A 21,975-nucleotide genomic window follows, 5' to 3' on the forward strand; every position below is an offset into this window, starting at 1 on the left:
GTATGGTATGGTTTTTGCAAAATAGAGTGAAAGCCTTCCTTCTTCAAGATCCCTTTAACCCTGTACAAATCTCCCACTTTACCATCCCCAAAGCACCCCCAGACCATCACATTGCCTCCCCATGCTTGACAGATGGTGTCAAGCACTCCTCTGGCATCATTTCATTTGGTCTGCTTCTCGTGAATGCTCTTCTTTGTGATCCGAACAATTCAAACTTAGATTTGTCTGTCCATAACACTTGAACAATCTTCCTCTGTCCAGTGTCTGTGTTCTTTTGCCCATATTATCTTTTCTTTTTATTGGCCTGAAATGGATTTCTCTTGGCAACTCTGCCAATATGGCCAGCCTCCCTAAGTCGCCTCCTTACTGCTGATGTTGAGACTAATGTTTTGCGGGTACTATTTAATGAAGCTGCCAGTTGAGGACCTGAGGCGTCTGTTACTCAAACTAAACACAATTATGTATTTGTCCTCTTGCTCAGATGTGCATTAGGGCCACTCACTCCTCTTGAAATTGTGGTTAAACACAGTTTGCGCTGTTCTGTTAAGGGAGCAGTACACAGCATTGTACAGCATCTTTAGACTCTTTGAGAAATTTCTCAGGACAAGAATAGACTGATGAGTTTCAAAAGAAATACTTTTTTTTCCTGGCCATTTTGAACCTGTAATCGAACACACATTTGCTGATGCACAGATGCTCAACTAGTCTAAAGACCAGTTTTAATGCTTCTGTAATCAGCACAACAGTTTTCATCTGTGCTAAACCATTGCAAAAGGGTTTTCTAATGATAAATTAGCCTTTTAAAGTTATAAACTTGGATTAGCAAACACAATGCGCCTATGTAGATATTTCATTAAAAATAATGTTCTTTCCAGAAACAAGAGTCATTTACAACATTAACAGTGTCTACACTGTATTTCTGATTGATTTGATTTATTTTAATGGACCAAAAAAATTTTATCTTTCAAAAACCAGGAAAACTCTAACTGATAAACCTTTGAATGGTAGTGTAAATGTTGGGTGAAATTTACCAAGTTTTCATCAAACCTGCTACGGAATGTTTCTGGTATGTTTATTTGAAATGAATATTATTAATATTTCCTAGGAAAACAGGTGTCCCTCTATTTTCCTTGGACCCAGAACCATTTTGCCATTTAATTTCCCAATGGAAGGAATGGAAAAGTATATTTGTATGCTAGTGTAAATATGCCAATGTGGGTATGATTAAGTTACTGCCCACAAGTTGCATATATTTCTACTGAGAAAATTATGCAATGCCTAACGACTACCCCATGTTATTAAAAAGGTTGAGATCCAATAGGTTGGTTGTGTCTCTTAGAACACAGTTGCAGTCTGCTCAGAAGATAATGAAGATACTTGCTTTGTTTTCTCTCTGTTAGTGAAGTTATTAAATGCATCTCATATTTCATGCCTCCAAAGATTTCCCACACATTGTTACTAAGCATGATAAAAACCATGCATAAAATTACATCTATCATTCAGTTTTCAAGAGTTTTGAGGAAAATCAAAAGCCTTAGTTTAAAAGAAGGACAACAAACAGTAGGTTGCCTTTTACCTGGTCTCCAACTCTTTAAAACTTTGAAACAATCCACCAAATAAGCCATAAATGTATCGCATCCGGAATGCCATTTGTGGTCATTTTCTGTTAGAGGACAGTTGAAACAACCATAAAATATTGTTGCGTATTGGAAGAAAAACACATTTGCTATCAATTTGAGTGGCAACAAATACATGTAATATGTGTAACGTAACCTATGCTAATTTACCTTAATTCAAAACCAAAAATAAAATGAAATGATACATTTTTTTATAATGAATAAACAAATTGAAACATTTACTAAATGTCCATGCCCACTCCTACAACCCTTGTATAGAAAGACTAAAAACCTGCATATTTTCCATCCCTCAATCTGAATGCTCTTAAATTTAAACTGGTTGACTACTGTCTCACATTCCAGCTCTTTTCCAATGCATCAACTGTAGTACTGGAAGAAGACTACTAAGATATGCAGCAAAAAGCTTTACCTTAGATAACATATTCCTTTTGGTAGTGTCCCCTGAATGCAGTTTGCTCAACTTTAGCATCTCTGTACAGTCACCCTGAAAGCAGGTCCCTTATTCCTGGGGGTATTAGTCAACAAGGTTACTCGGGTGATTGATGTTTGCCACTGGAGGCCATTCCTCTGTGCAGGTTAACATGGATATCCATTTCATTGGCAGTAGCAGAGGGAGGGGGCTGTGGGGGGCAGAAGGACCACTAGAAAAGTACTGTCCCCATAGACTTCCTGATCTTTCTCTCTCCTGCTATAAACGGGAGTTCCTACCTGGTTGGCTGACTACTTTATTCATTACTTTCCAAGCTTGGGGCCATATCAGAGGAAATCGAATGTACGCCTCACCTAACCCAAACTGCGATGAGTACACTAAGGCATTAGTCATTAGTTAGCTAAGATAGTTGAAGCCTTTTTGAGCATGGACTTCTGGATTTGTAGTGATGTTGTCTTATAGCTTTCCATCATTTGAAAAGGTTTTTGTTTATGTTTTTAAACAAAATGTGATCCTACAGTGACTGACAGTTGAACAAAACATTTCTGAAATACACTATATAGCCAAAAGTATATGGAAACCCCTACTAATTATTGATTTCTGGTGTTTCAGACACACCCATTGCTTAAAGGTGCATACAATCCAGCACATGAAATCTCCATAAACAAACATTGGCAGTACAATGTGTATTGGCTGTATTGAAGAGCTCAGTGACTACTGTAAATGCTATAATTTTGCAGTGGAAGTATCTAGGAGCAACAACAGCCCAGCCACTAAGTGGTAGACCATGCATACTCACAGAATGAGGCCACCGAGTGCTGAAGCCCATGATGCTTAAAGGCTAATCTTAATGCTACAGGATACAAAGACAATTTAGACAATTGGGTGCTTCCAAATTTGTGGTAACAGTTTGGGTAAGGCCGTTTCATTTTCTTGCATGACTGTGCCCCTATGTACAAAGCAGGGTCCATCAAGACATGGTTTGACAAGGTTGGTGTGGAGGAACTTGAGTGACCTGCACAGGGCCCTGACCTCAACCCCACTGAACACCTTTGGGATGAATAGGAATGGCGACTGCAAGCCAGGCCTTCTTGTCCAACATCAGTGCCTGCCCTCACAAATACTGTTCTGGCTGAATACGGACAAATTCCCACTGAGACACTCCAAAATCTTGTGGAAAGCCGTCCCAGAAGAGTGGCTGCTGTTATAGCTGCAAAGGCGGGGGCCAATTAATGCCCATGATTTTGGAATGGGATGTCCTTCAAACTCATATACATGTGATGGTCTGGAGTTCACATACACTATATGGCAGAATGTATCTAGAAGAAGATGCAGTCTGGCCTGGGATGTTAGCAAAAGTTTTGGGGCATACAGACTGTGAAAGTGGATTTGTTGTGAACACAAACTGATTTTCATTTCTATCAGTTATAAACTAAGGAGAGGTAATTGTAGCCACATTTCAAACTCCACAATGAAAAATCACATTTTAAGTATGAAGTCCTGTTTCAATGCTGTTTTGTTTCCTCTAAAATTGAAAAAGCTAAATGTTTGAGTATTTCTGTCTGGGCATTGTGTACTTTACATTCTTTTTTGTTATTTGTCCCCTTCTAAATTGCTACTGATCAATTAAAATAATGTATTTCTCTTAAGTACATGCAGGTTTTTGCTAAATGAAATGTTTCAGTTGGAATTATTTTCAAACAAAAGAGACATAGTAAGCTGCTAGGTGGATGTCATGACCCATGGGTGAAGCAAATTGGTCAGCATCATCTGGGGACGGGAAATTATTGTTAGTAGGGAATTCCTGTTCAAAATATGCTCTAGTAACTGCCTCAGGTGGTGCCTTAGATGCCTGTATGGCTAACTGAGGTTGCCCTCAGACAGACTGACCCTTGTGACATTTTGGTTGGACCAATGTGAAAATAATCTGAATTGCTTGGCTCTGATGCCTAAAGGTTAGGTTTGCAATTACATTAATCTGTCGTAAATCCATTGGAAATTGTTGCACTGAAACAGGGATTCATATGTCAAAATTGGTGACTAAAGTGACTAAGAAGGGAAGATATTTTTGTTTGTATTTTCAACACCCACACATTAATATTTGGTAGAGCCATCCGCGATGCACATCATGCAGACAGACAACGCATGCCATCTTCTTCGAGTATCGCCATTGCACGTCTTCATTATACTTCAAATTCACAGCCTGACCAATGATCCTTCAACTGCTGTTTTTTAATCTAGAAAATTATGACATCCTTTAAGAACCCTAATGGATCCCCGTGGAGTGATTGTGCTCTTGTCAGGGAAAATACAGTTTTAAAATAAAATATCAAAATGACAAAATGTCATTTCAACTTTTGATGCTCCCAATACAAAGGTAGGCCTATTTCCTTCAAGCATTTTTTTAATACACACACCTTTGCACTGTCTTTCTAACTAACAGTGTTGAAAATGTATTAATGTCTCGTCATTATTTACAGGCTGGTTGTATTGGTGCCAGCCAGGTACAAAGATAATAATGAATAAGTAATACATATGACAAGTAGACTAGTATTACTACTTGTAATTCATTTATTATTATTACTACTTGTTCTTCTACTGAAATCAAACTTTACACAAGCTATATCTAATCGTACTACTAACATTGCTAATTCATAAGATAGTTTTTTTTGTTGATGGTCTTGTACAGCTTTCCTCATGTAATGGCCCGCCTCCTGGTATCTCCTCCATGCTCTTGTGACTGTACTGGAAGACACAGCACACCTTCTCGTGATAGCATGTATGGATGTGCCATCCTGGAGGAGCTGTGCGACTACTGTGCAACCTGAATGGGCTGCAGGTATTGCGTCATGCTACCAGTAGGTAGGACACAAGCACACTAGCAGAATGCAAAACTAGAGAAGAATCAGTCAGGGTTGTCTGGGTTGTCTTGCTGTTGCCTCTCCAGTGCATCTGTTGCCACTTTCATTTGCACCAAAACAGATGACATTGATTCACAATCACTCATGCTTCCTAACTGGACAAATTGATATCCCTGAAGTTTAATTGACTTAGAGTTATACTGTGATGATTGCGTGTTCCCTTATTTTTTTGGAGCAGTGTAATTTAGATGCTTTGCAATGACACTCCTAACTCAGTGCAAATACATCCTGTGTTCTTTGATCATCCTTGAAATATATCATCCAACTCTAGAACTTGATTGGTCCACCAGTGGCCAAGTCAATTTATTGGACGTGATTTAGAAAAGTATAGACCCATATATATAATCTCACACACTTGTGAATATCACATCAGAAACCAAGCCATGAAGTCCAAGGCTTGGTTTGTAGTCCTCCAATAAATAATTTTCAAGGCATAGATCTGGATATGGTTAAAACAGAATTATTAAGGCATTGAAAGTTCCCAGGTGAACAGTAAGCTCCATTATGGTGAAAGGGAGAAAGTTTTAAGCCACAGACTCCTCCTGGAGCTGGCCGTCTGACCAAACTCATTTACCAGGCAAGAAAGGCTTTAGTCAGGGAGGTGTCCAGGAGGTGTCCAGGAACCCAATGGCCAATGGAGATTCAGTGTTTCTTTGCATAGATGGTAGAACCTGTCAGATGGACAAAATCTTGAAAACAGTCACTCTGGAATAAAAGGCATACAGCATCCTGTCTGGAGTATTCAGAGAGCATATGGAACATGATTCTTTGGTACTCAAACTATTAGGCTTGAATGTACTGCACATCCTCTTGTGAAATCAACACACCACTCAACACCTGGATAATACCATTCAAGTTGGTAGGAGCATCATGTTATGGGGATGCTTTTTAGCAACAGGGACCGGGTGATGGGTCAGGATTGAGGGAGGAGGAACAGAGAAAAATACATATGGGAAAACCTGATCCAGAGAACACAGGACCTCAGACTGAGGCAAAGATTCCTAACTCAGCACAACCATGACCCAAAGCACACAGCCAAGACAACTATAGAGTGGCTTTAGGACAAGTCTGTGAATATCTTTGAGTGGCTGAGCCAAAGCCCACACTTGAACCTCATTAAACATTTGTGGGGAGATCTGTTTACAAGAAAGAATGCCCAAATCCTGGGGCCTCAGGTATCAATCATGCGTAAACCCAAATATGTGTGTCTATGAGTACGCCAGTTTTGACGCAAAGGTTGTCATTTATCAATGTTGAACTTGATGGAAAAGTGTTCATATCTCTATGCAAATTTCAACCCATGTGTATGCACAGCCAAGTGGTTGAATTGGAGATATATACCAAAATATAGAAGTTACAGGATATTGCTATGCAGCGCCAAACAAAAAATGCATTTCACTTTGGAACAATAATTTTAATACAAGGTCTTTCCAAGAGTCATTGATCTTCTATAAAACTTCTGAAATTGTATATACTTTCTTGGCCACATTTTCTAGGCTGCTATTTCTTTTAACAGATCTTGCATTTGCAAGACAGCCTAGGCTGTACCGCTGACCTGGTACAGTCCTCACTCCATACAGAACGCTCCCAAACTTGCAGAGCCCCGCAACCTCACTCCGGTATGCCACTGCCAATCCTTGTTCTGTAGCGAAAATAACGGCTAAGTCCTAGGCCCACATGCTTTGAACTGGGAAATGTTATGATTAGCCTAATGGCAAATGATCACTTACTGCAATCAATCCAATCAATCAATCAGTCAATCAAATATATTTATGAAGGCCTTTTTAAAACAACAGTTGTCACAAAGTGCTTTTACAGAAACACCCGGCCTTAAACCCCAAGGAGCAAACAACAGTAGTGTTGAATTTCAGTGGCTAGGAAAAACTCCCTAAGTAGGCCGAAATGTAGGAAGAAACCTAGAGAGGACCCAGGCTCAGAGGGGTCACCAGTCCTCTACTGGCTGTGCCGGGTGTGATATTAAGAGTCCAATTGGAATAATTTATGAATGCATGTGGGCTAAATCCAGAGTCTATTTAAATTTAGACTAGGTCAGAAGTATGACCAGATGGACAAGGACAGGGACAGCAATGGGCCCCCCAAAGTATGACCAGATGCAACCATCCCACACTGAGATGTCGGTGTCCCGATCTAGGAATTTTCCACTCAGATCTCCTCAAATGATGCCAGTGATTGCTAGTCACTGGCAGACTTATCTGTCACACTTTGCCCACCTCCAGCAGTTTGGATAGAGGTTAGGAAAGCAGCATATCGCTTTCTCGCGTCCACCTTGATTGATATCTGACTTTTTTAAATTTACAACTATTTTATTTACAATCAAGATCCCAAAGCTGTGGTCACTGTCAGGTGATACTACAAAGTACTGAATAAAGGTTCTGAATACAGTGGGGAGAACAAGTATTTGATACACTGCCGATTTTGCAGGTTTTCCCACTTACAAAGCATGTAGAAGTCTGTAATTTTTATCATAGGTACACTTTAACTGTGAGTGATGGAATCTAAAACAAAAATCCAGAAAATCACATTGTATGATTTTTAAGTAATTAATTTGCATTTTATTGCATGACATAAGTATTTGATACATCAGAAAAACTGAATATTTGGTACAGAAATCTTTGTTTGCAATTACAGAGATTGTACGTTTCCTGTAGTTCTTGGCCAGGTTCGCACACACTGCAGCAGGGATTTTGGCCCACTCCCCCATATAGACCTTCTCCAGATCCTTCAGGTTTCTGGGCTGTCGCTGGGCAATGTGGACATTCAGCTCCCTCCAAAGAGTTTCTATTGGGTTCAGGTCTGGAGACTGACTAGGCCACTCCAGGACCTTGAGATGCTTCTTACGGAGTCACTCCTTAGTTGCCCTGGCTGTGTGTTTCGGGTCATTTTCATGCTGGAAGACACAGCCACGACCCATCTTCAATGCTCTGACTGAGGGAAGGAGGTTGTTGGCCAAGATCTTGCGATACATGGCCCCATCCATCCTCCCCTCAATACAGTGCAGTCGTCCTGTCCCATTTGCAGAAAAGCATCCCCAAAGAATGATGTTTCCACCTCCATGCTTCACGGTTGGGATGGTGTTCTTCGGGTTGTACTCATCCTTCTTCTTCCTCCAAACACGGCGAGTGAAGTTTAGACCAAAAAGCTACATTTTTGTCTCATCAGACCATATGACCTTCTCCCATTCCTCCTCTGGATCATCCAGATGGTCATTGGCAAACTTCAGACGGGCCCGGACATGCACTGGCTTGAGCAGAGGGAGGGCATTTTCTAATAATTGCGCCAACAGTTGTTGCCTTCTCACCAAGCTGCTTGCCTATTGTCCTGTAGCCCATCCCAGCCTTGTGCAGGTCTACAATTATATCCCTGATGTCCTTACACAGCTCTCTAGTCTTGACCATTGTGGAGAGGTTGGAGTCTGTTTGAGTGTGTGGACAGGTGTCTTTTATACAGGTAACGAGTTCAAACAGGTGAAGTTAATACAGGTAATGAGTGGAGAACAGGAGGGCTTCTTAAAGAAAAACTAACAGGTCTGTAAGAGCCGGAATTCTTACTGATTGGTAGGTGATCAAATACTTATGTCATGCAATAAAATGCAAATTAATTATTTAAAAATCATACAATGTGATTCTCTGGATTTTTGTTTTAGATTCCGTCTCTCACAGTTGAAGTGTACCTATGATAACAATAACAGACCTCTACATGCTTTGTAAGTAGGAAAACCTGCAAAATCGGCAGTGTATCAAATACTTGTTCTCCCCACTGTACATATTTATGAAATTATTCCATTTTGTATTTTTAATAAATTGAGACACCTGTGTTTTTGCTTAGTCATTATGGGGTATTGTGTGTAGATTGACACCTCTAAAAAATATGTATATTATTTTGATGATAAATTAATTCTGCGCCTATGGGTCGGGGATAGGTCTCTCACTGTTGTTTGTGCCTACGGGCCGAACGGCAGTGCAGAGTACCCGACCTTCTTGGAGTCTCTGGGAGGGGTGCTGGAAAGTGCTCCGACTGGGGCCTCTATCGTTCTACTGGGGGAATTCAACGCCCACATGGGCAACGACAGTGACACCTGGAGGGGCGTGATTGGGAGGAACGGCCCCACTGATCTGAACCTGAGCGGTGTTCAGTTATTGGACATCTGTGCTAGTCACAGTTTGTCCATAACGAACACCATGTTCAAGCATAAGGGTGTCCATCAGTGCACGTGGCACCAGGACACCCTAGGCTGTAGGTCGATGGTCGACTTTGTTGATGTTTCATCTGATCTGCAGCCATATGTCTTGGACACTCGGGTGAAGAGAGGGGCAAAGATGTCAACTGATCACCACCAATTGGTGAGTTGGATCCGATGGCGGGGGAGGAAGCTGGACAGACTCGGCAGACCCAAGCGTACTGTAAGTGTCTGCTGGGAACGTCTGGCCAAGTCTCCTGTCAGAGAGATCTTTAACTCCCACCTCTGGCAGAGCTTTGACTGGATCCCGAAGGAGGCTGGAGATATTGAGTCAGAGTGGACCATGTTCTCCACCGCCATTGTCGAAGCGGCCGCTCTGAGCTGTGGCCGTAAGGTCTCCGGTGCCTGTCGAGGCGGCAATCCCCGAACCCGGTGGTGGACACCGGAAGTAAGGGATTCCGTCAAGCTGAAGAAGGAGTCCTATCAGGCCTGGTTGGCTTGTGGGACTCCTGCGGCAGCTGACGGGTACCGGCAGGCCAAGCGGACTGCAGCCCGGGTGGTTGTGGAGGCAAAAACTCGGGCCTGGGAGGAGTTTGGTGAGGCCATGGAGAAGGACTGTCGGCTGGCCTCGAAGAGATTCTGGCAAACCGTCCGGCGCCTCAGGAGAGGGAAACAGTGCCCTACCAATGCTGTTTACAGTAGAGGTGGGCAGCTGTTGACCTCAACTGGGGATGTCGTCGGGCGGTGGAAGGAGTACTTCGAGGATCTCCTCAATCCCGCCGTCACGTCTTCCATTGAGGAAGCAGAGGATGAGGGCTCAGAGGTGGACTCGTCCATCACCTGGGCTGAAGTCACAGAGGTAGTCAAGAAACTCCTCGGTGGCAAGGCACCGGGGGTGGATGAGATCCTCCCTGAGTACCTCAAGTCTCTGGATGTTGTGGGGCTGTCTTGATTGACACGCCTGTGCAACATCGCGTGGCAGTCGGGGACAGTGCCTCGGTCACCCGGGAGGTGCTCAGAGTAGAGCCGCTGCTCCTCCACATCGAGAGGGGTCAGCTGAGGTAGCTTGGGCATCTGTTTCGAATGCCTCCTGAACGCCTTCCTGGGAAGGTGTTCCGGTCCCGTCCCACCAGGAGGAGACCCCGGGGAAGACCTAGGACACGCTGGAGGGACAATGTCTCCCGGCTGGCCTGGGAACGCCTCGGTGTCCCCCCGGAAGAGCTGGAGGAAGTAACTGGGGAGAGGGAAGTCTGGGCATCCATGCTTAGACTGCTGCCCCCGCGACCCGGCCCCGGATGAAGCGGAAGAAGATGTATTTATGTATGTATGCATGTAAATTAATTCTATAACACAGAAAAATGTGGATAAAGTGAAAGGGTTGGAATATTTTCCAAAAGCACTGTACTGCAGGTATAGTAACTATCAAGGAGACTAGCACAATTCTACACCTACCTCATCCCTGTGTTGTATAAATAGCTAGGGTGTCAGTGAAGGCGGAGCAGTGCATTTTTAAGCATGCAGCAAAAAATGTTATAAATAGTTCTTTTGTGAAGCATGTCATGGCTAAACACAGCATGAAATATTAATAGCTGAGGTGTGATGGAAGGCTGCAGTGCTGTGTTGGTTGTTGTGAACTGAGGGCCTGACACTGAGGGTGTCAAATTCACTGTCACACAGAAATTCACCGAGTTCTGGTCTCGAGAAATGTCTTATCTTACAAAAACAGTATGACAAGTTTGGCCATGTTTTACATACCATCTTTAATGTTGCGCAGTATCTTAATTGGTCATGAATACAAAGGAGGCTAGAGAAAAAGTACACAGAGAAGATAATTACAGATTACATGGAGAAGATAAATAATTACATTTTATTAACAGATTTATTGTTTCAGGGTTACTTTTCGTTATCCGACATGAACCAAAGCCTTTTGCATTCGGATAGTGAGTTGCGGAAATATTATGAGGTAGAATTAAAATAAATCATTGCCAAAAGCTTTTACTTCAAAACCACAAGACTAGGTTAATTACATATTTAACAGTAATCATAGAGTACAGTGTGGCCAAAATCCACATTAATGATTTGTTATAGTTAAAATATATATATAGACCTATATATAATTTGATCGCAAGTATACTAAGTATACTAATTTGATCGCATAACATTTTGTACCAGAATATAATTAGGGTGCCAATTATTTCATTTATGTTTCCCCTTAATTTATGTCAGGGCAAAATAAAAATGTGTAATGAATGAACAGCCTTTGCATATGACTCTCTATTGTAGTGTTGTGGCATAGCCCCTTTCTAAATGAAAGATCCAATAGTATATGCGACAGTGCTGTTGTTACTTAATCTAATTCAGTTTTTATTAAATGTAAAATAAATGTGTCTACATGATCTTTACCTCGAAAGCTGGCGAAGGGCAGTAGTCCTAATTGTTTTTGGAAACTGAAGTGTGAGGAAAATTGATTTCACTTTAAATGATAACAAAAGTCCAACTATCGACAGCTGATTTAGCAAGCCCTTGCCTTGCACTGAAACAGGGCCATTGTATTTTCCAACTTGCTGTGTCTCCAAATCAATATCTATCAACGATTTGAAATTAAACCTAGATTAAATTCCAATTTCATCTCAGGGAGTCAGATTTGGCGAGTTCCAGTTAATTACATCATCCCTGTGAAGGCAACTAGGAGGTTTTCTTCTCCTTATCTCCGATTGCATAACCATCACAGACAGATTGAAATAAACCATCTGTAAATTCAACACTAATGTCAGTCAGACTACAGAGCAAAGACTGCAATATAAATGCAGGTCATCTTGACAAAACTCAAAACAAACCACAGGAGAACTGTGAAAAGCTAACAGAATCTGATAGAAAGGGGATTACCTTGAACAATGAGATGCACTTTGGATGATTTGGGTTTGTTGCTAGTGAGGATGGAGCACACGTAGGGTCCCTCATCGTGAACATTCACATTATGGATCTTTATGCTGTACTCTGTCATGGGTGTGTTTTCCAGTCGGACCACGCGAGGGTCCAGAGACCACTTTTCAGCGCCTGCATAAAGAATCGTGGTCCGGTTGAGCCAAGCCACCCGTGATACCTTGCTGTCCACAATACATCTGTGAGGAAACAGAGAGACAGAAAATGAGTGTGAGCATTCCAGCTTATTTTGACAGTATTCAAACCCAATCTAGTAAAAAAAAATGTGTGAGGATGTCACTTTTCTATTCTATCTAACGTTTTGATCATGAAAGCCCATGGGCTCTCTCAAGTAAGATTGGTTAGCATTGTCCTTCAGTGGAGTTACTGGGGATGCAAATGTTTTTTTCCCAGACCAATACCTAACAATACCTTTTTTACCCAGACCAATATAATTAATCACCAAGCCCTTGAGTATTTGAATCAAGTTGTGTAAGCGCTAGGCTGAAGTCCCCAGGACATTTACAAAAGAACAGACTTCTTAGAGGATAACTTTCAGTGAGGCTGAACTATTTCATAACTATTTCAATAGACTAGCATCTTTGTAATAAAGAATAGATTGTTGTATGCGTATCCTACATCAATGTACAAATTAGTCTTAATTGGTAGTTATTTATTGCATTCTATAAAAAAAAAACTAGACATACGTAATATTTTGCCAAGCAGATTGTCACATTTTACCAATTACCATGATACATTTCTCGTGGTAACCAGGCCCTGTGGAAAAGCATGTTCTAACCATTCATTTGAACAAGAGGGAAGCCGATACTGGGAACACTCTTACCATATTTATATTGTGTACACCATTATCTCTATGAGAAATTGGGAAAGGATAACATTCCAAAAAAAGGGTTACATTTGTTGCAATTACACCTGGTATTAAAATGTGTGCATGCTCACCGCATTGTGTCTAAATTGTGATTGGATCTTAATTTTCTCTCTGATCAAGAGTGTAGGAGCAGGGAGGACAAGTCCCCTCCATTGTTAGAAACAAATGAATTGGTTCCACCCACAATAATAACAACCCTTTGCAAACATTTATTTCTCTCCCACAATGAAACTCACTCCAACATCCTTGCCTTTGATCTCTACAAGTTTGTGGTCACAATTCAAGCAGAACAGTGAATAAAATATGGCCCATACATTATTATTGAGGCGCCATTTAAATGTTGGTTCAGGAGGCATTCGAAACAGATGCCCAAGCTACCTCAGCTGACCCCTCTCGATAATAAACAGGTTCATTATTTTCCCCTCTTATATCTTTTAAAACAACCACACACACCGTTTTTCTGGTTTTCCTATAGTTAGGGTTTTATAGAGAGCATGAATGCAATTGTGTGGCGTTATAGAGCAAACAACAAAATTATCACACAATAATGTTATCTTTTTACAAGTTTGGTTTGCCCAAATATTTTTCACACACACCTACTGTCTTCAAAACGCATCAAGGTTTGTGATTTTTCGAATTATTTATTCACATCATGCAGTTTACAGAGTTCTGTAGCCTACTTACTTGGAAATAAAACATATGAATTTTGTGTTACAGTACTGCACATAGGATATATAAGACATGTAAAATATTGTCCCAGTAAATACAAGACTAATAAATAGGGATGTTTGTTGGGGTCAGGTAACACTGCCTAAGAAAGCACACATGCCTGTTTTTTTTAAAGTCAGATTTGTGTGTGCGTGTGTGTGTGTGTTTGTTTTGGTTTTCTATGCAGCAAGACCGGTTTTGCAGTGGTAAAAGCTGTTGAATGTATTTTTAGTAGTAGTAGTATTGGTATTAATTGTATTCCATTACAATATAGCCTAAACATTTAAAAGTAAAATGAGTTTGAATTTTTTTTTCAACCACCAATTATTTTCTTGCACCACTGAATGAGACTTTTTGTAGACCTATTCTATTTTGAATGCTTTTAAACTGTTAAAGAGACATCATCAAAAGATCTATAAATGTTCAGATGTGGTGATTGGGGAAGCCATAGAAGGAGTTTGACATAATTCTGGTGTTCAAGTTTTGAATTTGTTTAGCAGTGTGTATGGGGTCACTATCATCCTGGAATACTGGAACATAATGAGGGAACAGTGTTTGCAGCATAGAGAAACCTGGTAATGCATCTTTGTACATTGGCCTCGGATACCAGCATATTCTGATTGGCAGCCCTACCATAAATTCCAGTTTTGTGACTCTCACAATGTACAGTTTTTGTTGAGACTGGGTCATTGAGGTGTTGGTTAAATTCTGTGTTAATTTTTTGGCTGTGATTTTGGTACATTGAGCAACTACCCTTATTAGGTCCTGGATATAAATACATTTTTATGGGTTTATGTTATTCTGTCCACACCCTGCATTTGAAACATTTGACAGAGATTCACTTTCAAGCCATTATTTTCTGTCAATGTTTCAGATCATTTTACCACAGTAGTGTGCATGAATGTGAGAAAAATGTACTTGATAATTTAATGCGCTATTGACAGTGTTGACGGTGCTGACCATCGCTGCCCATCGGTTCTCCTTTATTTATATGTGTGAATATTCAAGTGTGTTTTTTAGCCATTAGATGATCATCCATTACTTCCTGTTTTACCTGAGTATAAATATGCAGTGACACTGGCCTAACACCCTAAGACATCTATCAACATGGGAAAGATCAAACAACACAAAAATCAAACAATGACGATTACAGACACCACACCAAGAATATAATTTTATACATATAAAGTATAAGTATAAAAATACTTTCGAGTATATTTCACAGTGGAATAGAAGAGAGGGATATTTGTATGGCCTTCATAGGATTTAATGGTGCTGAGAAGCAGGACACAGCATGCATTTCATCTGTATGTGTGGTCCTTATTCCATTGTTGGATGGTTTGAGAGGTAAACAATTTGCCAAGCATCACCAGGTATCCAAAACTACAATTAAACGCCTCTTCCATGTAAAAACACCATTTGGTTTTGCTAAAATAAAGCCTCTACTCTCAAGACAAAATTCAGTGATTGCTAAACATCCTTAGAATCTTGATTGGAACTATGGCCCTTATTCATGAAACCTTCTTAGAAAATATCTCAGATTCGAGCATGGGAAGAGACATATGATCAGTTTAGTGTGATTCACTAAACTGTCACAACTGGTCCTTATTTACATAGGACACACACGTAATTTAGGTAGGTGTGGTGATCATCAACCTATGAATTAACAGATTTCAACATTAATTATATCCTGAAACAGCTAATTAACCATTAGTCATTCTCCATGACAAAATCAGCGCAGTTATAGAACACTTTCACGTCTCAGCCCAGAGCCGAATCCTTTAGAAGAGCAAGCTCTCCCATCATTAGGGTAACTGCTTGACCCAGAAACACTGATTTATTTCTCCTCTCACAAGTCAGTTTATGACCGGTTAGCTAGATACCAGGCACCAAAATTATAACAACCATTTATGATCTCCAAGTATGTCGATACTATAACGCCTGAATGACTGATGAAAAGAAAGGAAAAGCAAGCTTATTTGTCTAGCGCATTACATACACAAAGACAATTCAAACATTACGAACGCATGAACGACAGAAATAAGTGATATAAAATGCAGAATAAAATGAAATAAATGAATAATGCATTAATACAGTAGTGATACACTATTTAATACTGTGGTACGTTTGTGTGTTATATTCCTTGTCATATTCTTTTATATTACCTATTATTATAATTGTGGTTATTGTTATTGAGGCTGTTATGATTGTGGTTTTTGGTGAAAAATATGGTCTTATTGTGAATCAAGAGTTATCTTATTTTTTAATGTTGGCATACATGGTGTCCGACCAGACGTGAGTTTGATCCTAAGGATACGACAAAGATAGCACTGATGAATGCCAGCTCTGTATGATCGTATGATCATTTTAAGGTCAAATTTCATTCAAACGCACATTTAATGAATGAGGGCCTAGGTTATATAGTCAAGTCAGACAAAAATAGAGCCTTTCGGCCAAAAACACTAGTGTTGTCTTTGACGTATAAAAGTGTATGGTCATGGAGAACATAATTAACTCCCCACTGTAAGGTATGCCGGTGGATATGGGGTTGTGTGGGCTGTTTTGTTTTCAAAGGCCCTGGGAACCTTGTTAGAGTACATGGTAGCATGCACAGATTTTAGAGCAAAATCTGTCTGCCTGTCCTAGGAGGTTAAAACTGGGTCGTCATTGGATTTTTCAGCATGACAATGATCCAAAGCTTACATCCAGAAAGTGGCTCACTGGCCACGGAATGAAACATTTCAATAGCAATCCCAGTCCCCTGACCTAAACCCCGCTGAAATCATGGGCAGCAAGAGAAGAGACCACAATTAAGGTCCAAGGACTCTAAAGGAAGGATTCTGTATGGATGAATGGTTGTGTTCTGCCACCTCATCAAACATTATAGGAGAAGACTCAATGCTGTGTCATATGTTTTAATGTATACAGTATATAAAAAATATCCAAATATCCACACAATCCCTGTTTCTGTTAAACACACAAAAATCAGTACATGCACTTGTAATATTAACAATTTTGTCTTTCTCAGGCGTCAAACATTTTCAAACAAAGTTTACATACACTTAGGTTGAAATCATTAAAACGTATTTTTCAAGCAATCCACAGATTTCATGTTAACAAACTTTTTAGTTTTGGCAAGTCGTTTTGGACATCTACTTTGTGCTAGACACAAGTCATTTTTCAAACAACTGTTTACAGACAGATTATTTCACTTACAAGTTGTGCCATTAAACATCTAAGAAAATTACCCAAAATTATATCATGGTTTTAGAGGTTTCTGAGGATATCATTTGAGTCAATTGGAGTTGTATCTGTGGCATACCTTCAAACTCAGTGCCTCTTTACTTAACATCATGGGAAAATCAAAAGAAATCAGCCAAGACCTCAGAAAAATTTTTTACACCTCCACAAGTCTGTTTCATCCTTGGGAACAATTTCCAAACGCATGAAGGTACCACGTTCTTCTGAACAAACAATAGTATGCATGTATAAACACCATTGGACCATGCAGCCGTCATACCACTCAGGAAAGAGATGCATTCTGTCCCCTAGAGATTAACATACTTTTGTGCGAAAAGTGCAAGTCAGTCACAGAACAACAACAAAGGACCTTGTGAAGACGCTGGAGGAAACAGGTACAAAGGTATCTATATCTACAGTAAAACAACTCCTATATCGACATAACTTTAAAGGCCGCTCAGCAAGGAAGAAACCACTCCAAAACCACCATAAAAAAGACAGAATATGGTTTGCAACTGCACATGGGGACAAAGTTTGTTCTTTTTGCAGAAATGTGCTCTGATGAAACAAAAATGTAACTGTTAGGCCATATTGACCTTCTTTATGTTTGGAGGAAAAAGGGGGAGGCCTGCAAGTCAAAAAACACCATCCCAATGGTGAACCACAGTGGTGGCATCATCATATTGTGGGGGTGCTTTGCAGCAGGAAGGACAGGTGCACTTCACCAAATAAATGTCATCACAAAGAAGGAAACCTATGTTTCCTTCTTCATGTTGTGGCAAAATATTTGAAGCAACATCTCAAGACATCAGTCAGGAAATTAAACCATGGTTGCAAATGTGTTTTCCAAATGGACAATGACCCCAAGCATACTTCGTAATTTGGCTTAAGTACAACAAAGTCAACATATTGTAATGGCCATCATAAAGCGCTGACCTCAATCTTATAGAAAGTTGTGGGCAGAACTGAAAAGGCATGTGCAAACAGGGAGGCCTAAAAATCAGTTACACCAGTTATGTCAGGAGGAAATAGACAGAATTAACCCTACTTATTGTAGGAAGTCTTGTTGTAGGGTACCCACAACGTTTGACCCAAGCTATACAATTTAAAGGCAATGCTACCAAATACTAATTTAGTGTATGTAAACGTTTGACCCACTGGGAATGTGATAAAAGAAATAAAAGCTGAAATCAATCATTCTCTCTACTATTATTCTAACATTTCACATTCTTAAAATAAATTGGTGATCCTAACTAACCAGAGACAGGTAATTTCTGCTAGGATTAAATGTCAGGGATTCTGAGCAAATGTATTTCGCTAAGATGTAAACTTCTGACTTCAACTGTACAACATAGCCATCAATGCACACCCACGTGTTATCATAAAAATAATTAACACATTAATCAAAAATCACATATCACCTGTGACAACTTTAAACATTAAGTGAAATGTTGAGTTTGCAAATACTTGAAACCACATATAAGATGATAAAAAACCTACTCTGTTGTGCTGAGACATTTACATTTGGCTTTTACCTCCTCTGCATCGCTGTTCATAAAAAAGTACTCTATTAAATATTCATAATTGTTCCATGAGAAGGTCACGCGTGGTTGTGGCATATGTATTACTCTTTCGCTGAAAACAAGGCAGGAAATAATACAACAAATAATTATGATGAATTATTCATTGGGTATTCATTTATTCAAGAGCAAGGTCAGCAGTGTTGGATGTGTACACAATCTCATTGCATGTTACTGTTATTATCACAATTAATGTTAGGGAATCTGTGATAGCTGTCAGAGCTATTGTTTCCCGGTGTCAAGGCTTTTGCTTTGCAGTACAATGGTGGGTGGAAATGTGAACCGATGAGAGCACGAACTGTCACTTTCACTGTGTTCTCTTTGTTCACCCATTTCAATCAGTATTGCAAGAGAGGATTACATGGGTGTTTCCACTGTAAAACATGGAGATGTGAAGAGTTTACAGAAAGTTTAAAGCGCAACAAATCATGTATAGGTTATGAGTATTACAGCTGCATTTAGAATTGAAATGTTGCAAATATTGCTTAGTTCAGATCTCATGCATCCAGTATAGATCTTATAGTACAATGCCAAGCTGAATTGTATTTCTTTGTGACCCAAGTGAACTCTCCTTCTCAGAAAATACCAAACATACTTCGTCAAATTCATAAATAAGGATTCTGACCAAAAAATATTTGCATCATGAAAGAGGGAAGGTCACATCTCAAAATAGCATGTGGTTGTTGTTATCCAATCAAAATGATCTGAACACTGATTATCTATGGTTATTTTCGCAGTGGCGAACAATAACATTAGGCAAGGTAGGCCTTAGAAGGCCCAGAGCCCCATGAAACTTAAAACTGAAATACAATTAAAAAATAATACAATCAAGTCTAAAGACTTGATTAAGTTACTCAAAATTATACTCAAATAAAATCATGCCTTTCAACACAATTTGAGACCAAATCCCTGTCTCTTAAGCTTCTCAAATGGTCTGTCCTATATTGTTTCTTCAAAATGTATTGCTTTGATAAGAACAATAGGTAAAAAACAGATGATGTATTGGCCACAACCAATCTCTGCCTAGGGCCCCGAAATCACTAAAACTGCCACTGAATGTGCATGTCTGCTTTACCCTTTGCTTTGCCCATGGGGTTTCCAAGTCACTCGTCCTAGACTGTGGTTGTCATTTTAGTGCAACAAAAAATGACAGATCGCTGTGCCACATGGTACGCCAATACTATGGTTTCATGAATAAATAACAAATAAATATAAAATGTAGCCTGATGAGTCCCTTGTAGTGTAGGCTACACTACACTGAACTTTGACATTATGCATACAGAAATACAGTGGGGAGAACAAGTATTTGATACACTGCTGATTTTGCAGGATTTCCTACTTACAAAGCATGTAAAGGTATGTTTTTTTTTAATCATATGTACACTTTGACTGTGAGAGAAGGAATCTAAAACAAAAATCCAAAAAATCACATTGTATGATTTTTAAATAATTAATTTGCATTTTATTGCATGACATAAGAATTTGATCACCTACCAACCAGTAAGAATTCTGGCTCTCACAGACCTGATCATGTGGTCTGATGAGACAAAAATAGAGCTTTTTGGTCTAAACTCCACTCGCCGTGTTTGGAGGAAGAAGAAGGATGAGTACAACCCAAGAGCACCATCCCAACCGGATGGAGGTGGAAACATAATTCTTTGGGGATGCTTTTCTGCAAGGGGGACAGAACGACTGTATTGAGGGGAGGATGGATGGGGCCATGTCAGTCTCCAGACCTGAACCCAATAGAAAATCTTTGGAGGGAGCTGAAAGTCCGTATTGCCCAGCGACAGCCCCGAAACCTGAAGGATCTGGAGAATGTCAATGTGAAGGAGTGGGCCAAAATCCCTGCTGCAGTGTGTGCAAACCTGGTCAAGAACTACAGGAAACGTATGATCTCTGTAATTGCAAACAAAGGTTTCTGTACCAAATATTAAGTTCTGCTTTTTCTGATATCAAATACTTATGTCATGTAATAAAATGCAAATTAATTACTTAAAAATCATACAATGTGATTTTCTGGATTTTTGTTTTAGATTCCGTCACTCACAGTTGAAGAGTACCTATGATAAAAATTACAGACTTCTACATGCTTTGTAAGTGGGAAAACCTGCAAAATCGGCAGTGTATCAAATACTTGTTCTCCCCACTGTATGTTATTTTACATATTATTTTGGATATACAGCTCCGGAACAAATTAAAGAGACCACTTCTCTTTTTCTTTCCTTTCCAAAAAAGTTGAAAAGGAAAGTTTTGAGAGAGGAACAGAAGCGTTCAATTAGCAGTGGTCTCTTTAATTTGAACCCTTCTGTTCCTCACTCAAATCCTTCCTTTTCGACTTTTTTGGAAAGAAAAGAAAAAGGTGCAGTGGTCTCTTAATTCTTTCCAGAGCTGTATAATATTCTGATAGCTATTTGCCTTCTAGTTTTAGTATTTTCAAAGATTTGCATAGAAAATAATAACAGAATTAAATGTGCAGAAAATTATTGAGTCACAGCAGAAGGCAGTTCATCACAAGCGTAAGGCAATTATAATGTGTTCTCCTTATTATCCAGATGTACCTTTAAATCTGAATGTTTAAATAGACAAGCCTTAGACAAGCCACTGCATTATTATACCACTATTATTTCAATATTTAATAACACACAAATTATACTATTCTCATTACAAAACAAGTGTATGAAGCGCTCAGTGAAGGTTACCTTGCCATGAGGATGTCCATGCCCCACACATGTCACCAAATGAACCGTGAATAAAATGTACCTTGAGTTCAGCCATTCCATATTTGTTTAAAATAGTATACTTAAGATATGGGAAACCTTTTTATCCTAAATGGTATGGTATCATGTGATATTAAATCTCAGTTGTACTGTGGCATCCAACCACAGCGCCAGTAGGCCTTGGTTTCTGATGAAGGCCGTTATCCTATTTCAGTAGGAATTGTAGATAACTTTGTATCCTAACTGGTCGGTATATTTTCAGAGGGCCTGAGACAACTGTCATGTTGGACAAATGTAAACACTTTTGCTGTCAGACTTTCTTTTATAGAAGTGGCTCTGAATAACTCTGGAGGCCTAGAAAACCGAATCACAGTCAGTTCACAATGCGTCTTCACATTGTCTACACCTATCAACATATGTGGGCACAATCAGAATGTGCACAATATTAGGACAGCAGATTAATGTTACAACCAGTTGTAAAAAGAGCTAGTGACATCAGAAACACTGTGATGCCACTTGGCAATGACAGCATTCTTTACGCTCTTTTTCCCTTGGCTTCCTTCAGCTCCCAGACTATTGTTTCTAAAACAACTATGTCATTTTGAGATTGTGTTTTGAATGCAGCAGTGAAGACAGCCATGTCTGTAAGCCAATGTTGCTGTCTCTCCATCCATCCCTAATGACTACAGTATGAGCTTTTACACCATAAATCTGTTTAACTGGAGCGGAC

At 39.7% G+C, this 21,975-nt stretch overlaps 1 protein-coding gene across 3 annotated transcripts in view; it reads right to left on the reverse strand.

Annotated features, from left to right (window-relative positions):
* Positions 1-21,975, reverse strand: part of opcml (opioid binding protein/cell adhesion molecule-like) — a 344,606-nt gene that overhangs the window by 107,578 nt on the left and 215,053 nt on the right. For all 3 annotated transcript variants that reach the window (XM_034293037.1, XM_034293038.1, XM_010899073.4), the window contains one exon: positions 12,073-12,308. In XM_034293037.1, coding sequence (XP_034148928.1) covers positions 12,073-12,308 — 236 coding nt within the window. The remainder of the gene's footprint in view (positions 1-12,072; positions 12,309-21,975) is intronic.

Source organism: Esox lucius, chromosome 7, assembly GCF_011004845.1.
Source record: "Esox lucius isolate fEsoLuc1 chromosome 7, fEsoLuc1.pri, whole genome shotgun sequence".
Classification (NCBI taxonomy): domain Eukaryota; kingdom Metazoa; phylum Chordata; class Actinopteri; order Esociformes; family Esocidae; genus Esox; species Esox lucius.